Source organism: Pelophylax lessonae, assembly GCF_965119305.1.
Source record: "Pelophylax lessonae genome assembly, chromosome: 13".
In the NCBI taxonomy this organism is placed as follows: Eukaryota; Metazoa; Chordata; class Amphibia; order Anura; family Ranidae; genus Pelophylax; species Pelophylax lessonae.
The window spans coordinates 32,257,046-32,269,340 of record NC_138780.1 but is presented as its reverse complement, the minus strand read 5'-3'; the positions used below and the strand labels follow the sequence as shown (position 1 = coordinate 32,269,340).

Sequence of the window (12,295 nt, the reverse complement as noted above, 5' to 3'; positions counted from 1 at the left end):
CATCTTGGTACTGGGAGATACATTCTGTGAACTCAGGAAGAAACAATGAATTTTCCCTGTTTTTTTTTTTTCAGATATTGTCTTATTTGATATTTTGCTAAAGCTTCATATATTAGTACTGCTTGTACCTTAGAAGAAGGGGTAAACCTCAAAAGCTTGTCCTGAACATTTTAATGTTGGTGAAGTAAAAAAATGATTACAGACAGTACTCAATTGTTTTTATGGTAACAAAATGTATACAGAAAGATGATAAAACATATTTCATCTTTTTTTTTTTACAAGTGAACTAAATTTGTGCCTAAAATGGATAAATGTATATTCTTAAAGACTGAATTTGTTATTGCTGTCTTCACATCATTGTTCCTCAAAGTATAAATGAAGGGATTTAGGAGTGGGGTAAGCACTGTGTATATAAGAGCAAGATATTTGTCATTTTTGCTCCCTCTAGGTCTGATGTACACAATAAGAGCTGATCCATAGAAGAGACTGGTCACAATAAGGTGAGAGGAACAGGTAGAGAAGGCTTTTTGTTTGCCTTCAGTGCCCTTGATTTTTGAGATGGCGTTAATGATGTGAACATAGAAAGCTATAATAAATAAAACAGGAAAAACTTCAACTAGAATGGCGGCAATTATTGTGGTAAATTTGCTCATGGAAGGATCAGAGCATGACAAATTCTGAAGTGGAGCCAAATCACAGAGGAAATGATTGATCTGATTTGGCCCACAGAATTTTAATTGGACTGTATAAATAAGAGTCATAGAAGACAATGAAAGACCACCAATCCATGGTACCACAGCTAACAGAGTATACATTTCTTTCCTCATAATAGCAGAATAACGTAAAGGACTATTAATTGCCAAGTCCCTATCAAAGGCCATTACCAATAACAAATAACATTCTGACATACCCAAACCATTGAAAATAAACATCTGTGTGAAACATTCAATGACAGATATCCTCTTATTTCCTGAAATCAAATTATCCAGTAGCTTAGGTATAATATCTGTTACAAACATAATTTCAAGAACAGCAAATGTACTTATGAAAAAATACATTGGAGTTTGAAGCAAGGGTTCAGTCCTAACTAAGAAGATGATGGCAATATTTCCTATAATACAGATGATGTATGCTACTAAGACTAGGAAGAACAGTAGTAACTGGAGCTGTTTTAAACTGGAGAATGCAATTAAAATAAATTCTTGCACCATGGTCTTATTAAATTCCTGTTTTATAGAGTAGAATCCCTGTAAAAGAAATATAGAGAACTGTCATTAAAGGGACTTGGAGGACTGAAACGGGCTTTGCAGATCTCACATTTTGTTTTTGATGGGTTTGAGCTAAAATAGGGATGTCTCTCTATTCTTTTGCTATATTCAGTGATCAGAGATATATTAGCATCCTAACCATCATATACTGTAATACCTTCAGTCAAGACCCTGGCCTAAACCTGCAACCTGCTTCATGTCTGGTGATTTCTCTTCTTGCAGAGCCAGCTGGAATGCTGGATAGCTCCCTGGACAATTCCTTAAATGATCCTGCCTTGAACCTTGTTTGTCTTCAACCTTGAACTCTTTGCTCCTCCCATGAACTTCATATTAAAGCCATAACTTTGCACTTCCTGTTTGCCAAATTTTTGCGCTCCATTCAGCCAATCTTGCTCTTGTCACTCCTACTGCACTCCGTTCGCTGCCACTTATTACTGACCTTTGCCTTGTTCCTCGACTATGCTTCTGCTTGATCCCAACCTGCAACTACTCATTAATAACCTTTGGTCTGTTTACTGGCTATGATTATGCTTATCCATACCTGCTATATCTGCTACTAGACCACTGATTGCTCACCTCCTGGTGGGGCAATCCTGAGGAGTGCAACCTGCTACTACTATGCAGCAAAACCCATCTTTACCATTAGGATCCATGGTGAACACCAGTTAGTACTTAGACTCTGTACCCCAGGTGAGCCTGTTATCTGCCAGGGTTCCTACTTCCTTGCTTCTGTACTTATCCAGATGGACGGTGGGAGCCTCTCTACTGCTATAGATACTGGCCTCTGATCCTGACTCCAGATAATGACACCGTCATATAATGTACTGTATCTTCAGACTGGGGGTTATCACAATTCTAGTTTCCATTGCAGGAATTATTGTAATGAAAACAATTGAGTATTGTCCATGATACTTTTTTGTATTTGCAGTAGCATCTACATTTTCAGGACAAGCTTTTGGGGTGTACCCCCTTCTTCAAGGTCCAAGCAGTACTACATTTTAGCAGAATGTAAAAAGGGAATCTCCGGGGAGCGGAGCCGGCATCCAGAGCGGATGGACGTGTAACACCGCCGCTCTGCAACAACGGGCTAGACTAAGCTATCCACAGCATTCCCACAGCTCCTAAAACCGGCCAGACACCTCGGCTGAACACCGGAGAGGAGGATGCCACACACCGGCAAGCGCAAACAAGGGGAAGAAGCTGACGAGTTCTTCTCCCTGGCTGCAGGCCACAACAGCAAACATGGCGCCGGCCGAAGAAGCTGACCGGGTTCTTCTCCCTGGCTGCAGGCCGCAACAGCAAACATGGCGCCGGCGCCTGGTCCCGCGCTGCTTCATCATCGAGGGACGCCGCAGCGCTAGCAGCATCGGCAGCTGATGAGGTAGGAGAGGCACACAGCGACCCTCCGCAGGCACATCCATCCCCCTTCACTAGCCCTGTAAAGCAGCGTAGGAGGCTGACAGGGGATGGAGATGACAGGGAGCTGGAGGATTCTTTACTGGAAGAGGGGGAGGATATGGAGCAAACATATATATCTTATGGCCAGCAGTTAGATGCATATCCCACTACCGGTCAAACCATCACTGACACTGCCATGAAGGAGATGATGAGGACACTGAGGGGAACACTTCAGCAAGATATGTCAGCCTTCATGAAATCCACTAACAGAGAACTGGCTAAGCTGGGTGACAGAGTAGACTACACTGAGCACAAGATGGGAGAATTCACAGGGGCTCATAACGATCTGGTGGATGCACACTTTGAGCTGAAGGAGGAACTTAAAAAGGGAATCTCCGAGGAAAAATAAAAAAAGTTAGTAGTTAGTGAGATAACACGGGGAGAAGAGTCACAGAAGTAAAATTGGTCATATAACTTTGGACAGTGACCTCAGTTTTCTAGATCACTATCCAACAGTTTTCCTGCCTCATGTCACTAACTATTCAAGTTGTACAAAGCATTACCATTGCCGTGTATGTTTTTTTTTACCTCAAAATCTGTCTTAGTAACACTCTGCCAAAAATGTATGTGGACCTTGAAGCAGGGGGTGCACCCTGAAAGCTTGTCCTGAAAAATTTTTTGTTAGTGCAAATAAAAATGTATCACAGACAGTTCAATTGTTGTCATTGCAAGTGCACTAATACGGCTATAATCACTTCAAGCAGAAAGTATTCTAAAAGTGTTCTTCACCAGGTCTTTTCTAGGTACTCCCTGCTTAGGCAAACAATCAATGGAAAGCTATTGGAAGTGTGCCCTGTGTTCACATGCCTACCCACACAGATTACTATTACCATTTATTGAGTTGTGCATAACACAGTGTGTAAAAAATGTGGAAGATTGTGCAACGCTAAATTATTATACATACATAAAATAAGGTATAAAACAAAATAATAAAGTTGAAGACACATCAAACCCTAATAGTCCATAAATGTGTAAAAATATAAATAAATCAATCAATAAGTCCATATTATTGTGGATCATGTGTGGAAAAGAAAAATTTGGAAAACCAGATAAGAAACCAAAGTGTTGTAATTCAAGAAGTTGTTCATGTGATAGAACCCAACACCACCAATGAAGGTAAATGCACCAGAGATGTATAAAGTACTCGAAACCCATACTTGAGTAAAAGTACAACTGCTCGATCAAAAAGTGACTTGAGTAGAAGTGGAAGTGCTCGATCAAATAGTGACTTGAGTAGAAGTACTAAAGTATTCAACATTTTTTGTACTTAAGTATTGCAAGTATTTTTTTTTAAAATATTGCTACTCAAGTACTGAAAGTAAAAGTACCAGTAGTTTTGAAAACAAATTGCTACTCAAGTAAAAGTACAAGTACTGTGTTATGTAGTTATTAAAAAAAGAAGTCAAAAGTTTGAACATCATATTGTTTTTTATTATTTCAAATGCAGCTTTTATTTATACATACAGTAGCATTTATTTTCGTATGCGCTGATAATACACATGTTTTGAGCTTCATGAAACCTGCCATCTACTGTTCTGGCAGTGGTAATTTTTATAATTGTAACGAGTAACTATGCAGCACAAAAAAAAATATCGGAGTAGAAGTATTGAAATCATTGAAAAAATGTAGTGAAGTAAAAGTGGAAGTAGGAGAAAAAAATTCTACTCTAGGAAAGTACAGATACCGCCTTTCGGTACTTAAGTACAGTAGTGAAGTAGTTCTACTTAGTTACTATACATCTCTGAAATGCACTCACCAGAACATATGGACCCAAGTACCTTACAGTACTTGGTTGACCCACTTACTATAAGGTACTTGGGTCCATACATTCTGGTGAGTGCATTTACCTTCATTGGTGGTGTTGGGTTCTATCACATGAAAGATTTCTGGAATTACAACACTTTGGCTTCTTATCTGGTTTTCCAGTTTTTTTACACACATGATCCACAATAATATGGACTGATTGATTGGTTGATTTATATTTTTAGACATTTATAGACTCACGGTTTGATGTATCTTCAACTTTATTATTTTGCTTTATACATTATTTAATGTATGTATATTAATTTAGTGCCGCACAATTTTCCAAATTTTTTATACACACAATTATGTATGTCCAATTGTAGTGCTGGCAGCTTGTTTTTCACTTTGCAGATAGCGCAGTGTTTCTCTATATAACTTTATTCTGTATAGCACAGTGTGTACTTACTGGGAAATTCTCAGGCATAGTCCAAGTAAAAACCAGACATGTGATAGAAAAGCATACAATTGCACTTTAATTATTTAAACTGTAGCACAAAGAGTATTAAGAGAAATTACATCTGAATTGTGTTGGCATATGAATATATTTATATGTAAAAACAAGGGAGAAGGGCCCTGAAGACTTCATACACTAGGGGCCATTTCCTTTTAAAACAAATATATTTTTTTACATCTGAGACAAGAATCTAGAAAATGCAATTTAGTTGTAAACTCAATAATATTAATGCTGTTTATGTTTTTTTAAAACACATTTTGATTAATTTTAAAAAGGAACTGTTTTAATAAGCAGAGTATTATTTTTACATGCCTTCTGACAATGACTGAAGAGGTATTTTTATTTTTGTAGGTTTTTTTGCTAAGGCAATACATTTAAGCAATGTTAACAAGCCCCAATTTAAAGTAAACCTGTGCTTTGTCCATGCTCCTGCTAATGTTTAAAACCCAACTCTGGCCAAAAAATCATTTTCCCACGCAGTTGGGCTGTACCCGCCCTGCACGGGCTAACTGCTTGCTTTCTCTAGGGGTGAAGAGAAATCGTATTCTCACCCGGGCCTCTGCTCCACCAGATAACGGCGCTCTCCCATATTCCAGCGATAGACTATTCCTTGTATATGGAGCCTGGTCTAGGCTTTATGACATCAGGAACGTACAAAAAGAATTCCCCTTAATGGTATGGGACTGTAAATGCCGCTGAACACTGTATACTATATAAAAAATAATCTTTATTAATACAAAGGGACAAATCATGAAAACACAATATTATGAAAAACACAAATACACATACAGGGCATTAAAATTGCATGCATTTGACAGACCGAATACCGAACCAAGATGTGGACACTCAGGTACATAGGGCAATCATGGAACCGGAACCGACCCTACGCGTTTCGGGCATGGAAGCCCTTCCTCAGGGGTCACCCAAAGTTACCAGATAGAGCACCTAGTGTATCTAGAAAAGTAAAGCGATTTAATAATTTGTAAAGCAAATATCTATGTAGCTGCATATCGCCTAGTATATCTAGGAAAACAAGAATGCTTCGATATACTTTCAAACAGACATTTGTACAATTATATATTCACAAGCCGACAGTTGTATACTCTGTCTTCTAGTATAAGCTCTATGTAAATCAACCTACCCTTTGTGTCCAACCAATGGATTGGATCGGTCTGTCGGATAAAAACGGTATTGCTACCGTGTGGAGGGATGCCCAAGTTTTCCCAAAGCCCGTGCAGGGCAGAGAACTCCGTGAGAATATCGAGAGTATAGTAGCAGTAGCTGCCCGGAGGGACCAACAGGGCACCACGATGACCAGTCAGTAGTGGCTCAACATGGACCGCTCACATGTAGAAGGGTATAATTATTTGTGATACCTAATGCAAAAAAAATGAAAGTACAAAACACCAGTGTTGGAATAGCCAGGGATAATAATTCCCTGTGAATTTGTCTTTGACCCCTTTAAAGACCATGAAGACATTTACCTTAAGTATATGAAGTGAATGTGACCAACAAAGGGTCAAATGAAGTAGATATGATATAGATCTTATGTTGGCGTAGTCAACATTGTGAAGGTGGTCTGAAAGATATTAAGGGGGGTATAGAGGCTATTAAAACCCCAATAAATTGCAAAAGTGCAAATGAGAAAAGAGGAGGTGTGGTGAAGTCAAAATCCCAGGTTCATGCAGAGAAACCAAGAAGTCCATGCACAACACATAATAGTGCAAACAAAAAATAAAGTGCAAGGAAAGTGCATAAGATACAGATGCATATGACATGCACACGATAGAGGGCATGGACGCACGGGTGCCTGAATTTGTTCATAATATGCAGCATAATAGTATGCTGTATTGTCACATTAACATGACTTACAGATAGTCAGAGAGGAATAACTCAAACTGTCCACATCAATGTATGCCATAAAGATATGGCCAGACAATCGTGGGCAATCCAGGATTAAATCTCAGGCAATGTGCATACATGGCCCCCTACAGGTAAAGCGTGCCACATAGCTGTGTGATGATGTAAGGATAAGCGTGATAAGATGTAAGTGTTGAAATCAGGAACAGTCCACAAATCAAGACCGCTGGAGTCAGGGCAGGTGCTGGACTTTTTTACGCCCTAGGCAAGGTCAGCTATATGCGCCCCCCTCCCCCCAAAAATAAAAATAAAAATGGAAGGGGTTAAAAACTGTCATATCTAGTGGCCCTGATCTGATGGTTCCTCCATGTAATGCTGTCATACCCAGTGACCCCCATATTCCTCCATGTCACACCTGGGGACCCTGATGTCCCCCTATGTCACACCCAGGGACCCTGATATTTTTCCATGTCACATCCTGGGACCCCAATATTCCTCCATATACTGCTGTCATACCCACTGACCCTGATGTTCCTCCATGTCATACCCAGGGACCCCTGTGTTCCTCCATGTCATGCTGTCATACCCAGTGACCCCAATGTTCCTTTATGTCACATCAGGGGTCCCTGATGTTCCTCCATGTCATACCCACAGACCCTGATGTTTTTCCATGTCACACCTGGGGACCCTGATGTTCCTCCATGTCACAACTGGGGACCCTGATGTTCCTCCATGTCACACCTGGGGACCTAAATTCCCCATGGCACACCCAGGGATCCCAATTCCTCATGGCACACCTGGTGACCCCGAACCCCTGTTACACTTGTGACCCCTCTCCCCCATGTCACACCTGGTGACTCTGATTCCCCATGGCACACCTGGTGACCCCAATTCTCTTTCACACCAGGGATCCTCCATGTCACACCCAGGAACCCTGATCCCCTGTCTGGGAACACTCACTGGGCAGTATGAAGAGAGTGGCCTGCAATCTGCCCTCCTTCACCATGATCATGCTTATTCCATTCTCCGAGGACGCTCCTCTCCTGGACCACAGCGCTCACCACAACTCCAACCGGCTCCTGGTGGAGAGAGAAGCAGCAGTCAGAGAGCTCTGCACCTCCTTCATCACCAACATCCTCAGACCATTCCGGTGCTTTGTCGCTTCTACTCCAGTAAAGGTACCGCCCTCCAGTGCCGAGCTCCAGCTCAGGTTCAGCTCTCCTCCACTCCCTGCTTAATACCGACCCAGAGAAATGAACGGCTGCCCACCAGCTCAGTGTAGAGTGTCACTTCCCGCCCAGGGTTTAGGCCGCTCAGCTCCAGACGAAGAGGATCATCATGCAGGTAGCACTCCGGTGGGCTTGTTTCCTTCCCCGTGGGGCTCCCCCAACAATGGTGGAAAGCCAGGGCCTTGTAGTTCTGGAACTGCCCCAGACACCTGGCATCTTCCTCTGTTCCTTCTTCCTCCCCCACTGCCGCCCCTCCCCTCAGCTCACAAGGATCATTCATGACGGAGAGTGAGTGCTGACTCGTGGCTGCGCCCCTAGGTGGCAATGCACCCTAGGCGGTTGCCTAGTTTGCCTAGTGGAAGCACTGGCCCTGGCTGGAGTGTGGGGGTGCTGCACCAGTATTGTGCTGGGAGGATCAGAGGGTTAAGTAAGTACATCCAATCCCCTAGACAATAACCAGCAGTTACCCCATGCAGAGTTTGTCCAATAGTTGGGCTTTCATCTATGTGAACAATTAGCTATAAAGACACATAATGATGTAGATATGAATTTACTAATAAATTATTAAATGTGTGTGACCTCTGTCAGAGGACACAGTTACACAGTCTAGACTTTTGCTGACATTGTCACACATGCTGCAGCTATTCAAACACAGCCAGTCCTGCAGCTGCTCTCCCACTCTTTTCCTGCCAGGGAACACTTAACATGTCCAGGGCTGTGTGCAGCCACAGAGAGAGAGAGAGAGTAAAGGAAAGGAAAGCCTCGTCCACCACCCTGGAAAAGAAAGCAGTAATGTTGTTGCTGTGCAGCCTGGGGAAGGACTAAGACTGATGGGAAGAGCAAGGAATTGTGTGAGATGTAGTCCCCAGAGAGGCTTATCTGGTGGTACAGAGTGTTTTGAAGTACATAGCCCAATACTAGAGCTATGCAGAGGATAAAAAAGAGGAATAAAAAGAAGAACTGGACTTGGGGGGGGGGGATTGTGAGGAGAATGTAAAGCACAAACCGTGCAGCAGGCTGCTGACAGGACAATTTGCTGCAGTGTCAGGACACAGAGAGGCAGATTCACTGACATCTTCTGGTTTGTGGGAACGCTGCTGTTTGGTGTTGCTGCCTTGTTGAGGGCAGGCTGTCATAGCAGCTGGTTATCGCTGAGCCCCATACAGACAGGAGAAAAAGACAAGTCATCATCCTATCCTGTGGCTATATTTACTGATATGTCTTCTTCGTCCTTCATTGCTCTGCCATATTAGTTGTAACCTTTGCATTTTTTTACCTTTAATTTATGTGTGATATTACACATGTAGTATTTCATCTCCACATGCTGCACTACCTTGTAGTACCTCTTGTTTGCACTAGGGGGAGATGTGGGTTGGCATTGGGGATGGTCTCCTTTCTTTGATTGGCAGACACTTGGGTGCTACTCTCAGACCTGGATTATCTTGACCTGTACATGATAAATGGGTGGGTTACTTCTGTTCTGGTATGGCTGCTGGGGTGCTCACAGCGCATGCACTGAAAGTGACATCCGCACCAGCCGGATAACATCATCTGCTGCAAATGTCCAGGTGGCGGCGGTGTCCCCAAGCGGCGGGGACATATTTAAGGAGCCATTTTGGAACTGATGCACCCACCAAGCAACTAAACGAGGAAGCAATCTACATACAGTATACATCTGCAGGGTAAGAGATAAGGAGAGGATACTCCTTGCAATTTTTATTGTCCATTGGTGGAAGTATGGACTAATAGGAGTAATGTGGTTCCTCTTTGGGGGGCAGTTTGGAAGTCACATTTGTGTACTTTATATGCACTCACTCTTAGGGTATTACTGAGGTCCATCTTGTCATCAGAGGCAGTTACCTCATCTTAAAAGCACAGATAACGGTAAGAATCCAGATTGGGCCATGGTGCTGTATCAATCCATGGATGGTGTTAGTGCTTATTATGGCCTTAGTTTTGCAGTTCCATTATTCTATATATCTGGCTGGATGCCGTGGCCACCCTTGGAGGAACCTTAATAATCTAACATCTGACCTGTTTCATCCCCTCGGCTTGATTGGCTGTAGATTCTGAAGGTGTGCAAGCTTTTTGGAAGTATTTTTAAACTCTTGTATAATAGTTATATAGGATATTGGTGATTGTCTCTTAAGGATATAGTTACTATTGGTATATTTATTAGGAGCCATTCCCTCCAAAAGTCATTTGATGTTGAACTGTGGATATTTATTTTGGGATGATTACTTTCAGGGCAGTGTGTCATATCCCCCCAGTTCACTGCCACTTTCTGGCATCCTTGTCCCAGTGTCCACCCCGTGAATGTATTCTGCCCCTCTTCACCTCTCATATTGGTTATATCAGCGGAGTTACAATTTTGGTATGTGGAGATATGTTTTATAAATTATTGTGGTATCATTTATGTAATGTAATGTCATTTTGAGCTGATGTGTATTTTCATCTAGCCATGTTCAATCCTTATGTTGGATCCCAAGATATGGTTTTGAAGAAGCTATATATGAGAAACGCATTGACCCTGTGGATCTAATTATGCAATATACGTTATCTGAGTATCATAAATAAACATTAGGATGATTAATTTTTAAAATAAGTTGTCATCTCAAATACCAGTGAAATCCATATAAAAAAATTTTTTTTCTTCTGTAAGTTTACCTTTTGGCCCTTACAGCACCTACAGAAGAGTGTCAGCGTAGAGCCATGTGGAGAAGAGGCAAGCTCTGCTCTGCTCTGCTCTGATTTTGCCAACTCCACCCTGCAATCTCTAGCTTTATCACCGAGCAAGCAACTTTCTGGGCCCCAGTTGCTGGAACATAAGAAGAAGAATATCCCTAGGCACTCCCATGCCCAGCATCTCAATGCCAACTTGGCAAAATTACTAGCTTTACAGCTACTGTCGTTCCAGCTGGAGGAGTCTGCCCCATTCCTGCAACTTGCTGCCTTTGCTGTTCCCCAGTGGCAGGTTTCCAGCCACCATAATTTTGCTTGTAAGGAGGTCCCTGTTCTTCACCATCATGTGGAATGTAATGCTTCTATGTTGGTGGACCACACAGTCAGCTGCAGGGTTTGCCATGAAAGGTTATGTGTGACAACAGTATCAATCTGCTGTCCGTCTATTGGCAGGATTCTTCTTTGGAGATTACGCAAAAAAATAGTCCAGGCGCTGATCCTATAGAAATGTCCCTAGGTGATGATGGAACCGAACAATGCAGTAACGTGTGAATGACCAATAGATTGTGACTTGCCAAGGCTGCCAAACCCTAAACATGGGATGAAGTCATGAATTGGCAATACTAGAAAAAAAGGGTGGCGCTCACTGGTGTCTATAAGTAACTGTCCTCTATGGATGAAAGACTGTAGAATGTCTCTTTAAATAGAATTGGCATTTATTGAAAACATAAGTGAATAAACAGTTAAAATATTGCCACAACAGTCCCAACAATCCTGGACCTCCTTGGGTTGCTATGAGATACCAAGGAGAATGAAAATCAGCAGATAATGCTCGATGTAACCTGGGGATCTGCTGGCGTCCCGCTTGATGAATAAATAACTGATGGGGAATAGGGTACCTCGAGTGGCACCTAAGCGCCGTTGTCAGGCTCAGAGGGGGACGCTGTGCGCGGCCGCCGCACAGTCCCACAGTTGGTGACAGTCTGCCTGCATACGGGTTCCCGAGTCCTCCGCTGCTTCCGCGATAACCAGAAGTGACGTGGGGATCGCGTCACCGGAAGTGACGATGGTCTGTGGTCAGGAAGTCGGGGCTGGTCACGGGCATAAACAAACTTGCTTTCTGGTTGCCGCAACTACATGAGCCTTTAAAGCCAGACTGATGGGCGGGCTTGTGAAAATTCACCAATGGCAAACAACCAAAAACGAAAAAAGAGGGGGAAAAAAGGAAGAAAAAACAAAACAGAAAAACGAAAAAATATATTACGGAATCCCACAGCAACCCTGAGGATAAACATACATATATAACATTACACAGAAGAAATAAAATAAATAACAATTCAAAATATTAATACATAATAATAAAGAGTATGTATATTGCTGGATAATGAATGATGATGAACTAAAGCTTTCAGAGTACCGTCACATACTAAAACCATAATGTATGAAACTACATAGTAGTGGAAAATATATATATAATATAATATTGCTAGGTAAAGGTTAACTAATAAAGTACCATCATATATTAAGACCATAATATATTA

The 12,295-nt window shown here is 42.1% G+C and overlaps 1 protein-coding gene across 1 annotated transcript; it reads right to left on the bottom strand.

The window, feature by feature from the left end:
* Positions 1–275: 275 nt before the first annotated feature.
* Positions 276–1,211, bottom strand: LOC309569135 (olfactory receptor 10A7-like; the record flags this gene model as incomplete). The annotated part of the gene is made up of 1 exon (XM_082274897.1): positions 276–1,211. The coding sequence occupies one exon, from the start codon at positions 1,209–1,211 to the stop codon at positions 276–278; it is 936 nt and encodes a 311-aa protein (XP_082131023.1).
* Positions 1,212–12,295: the final 11,084 nt, after the last annotated feature.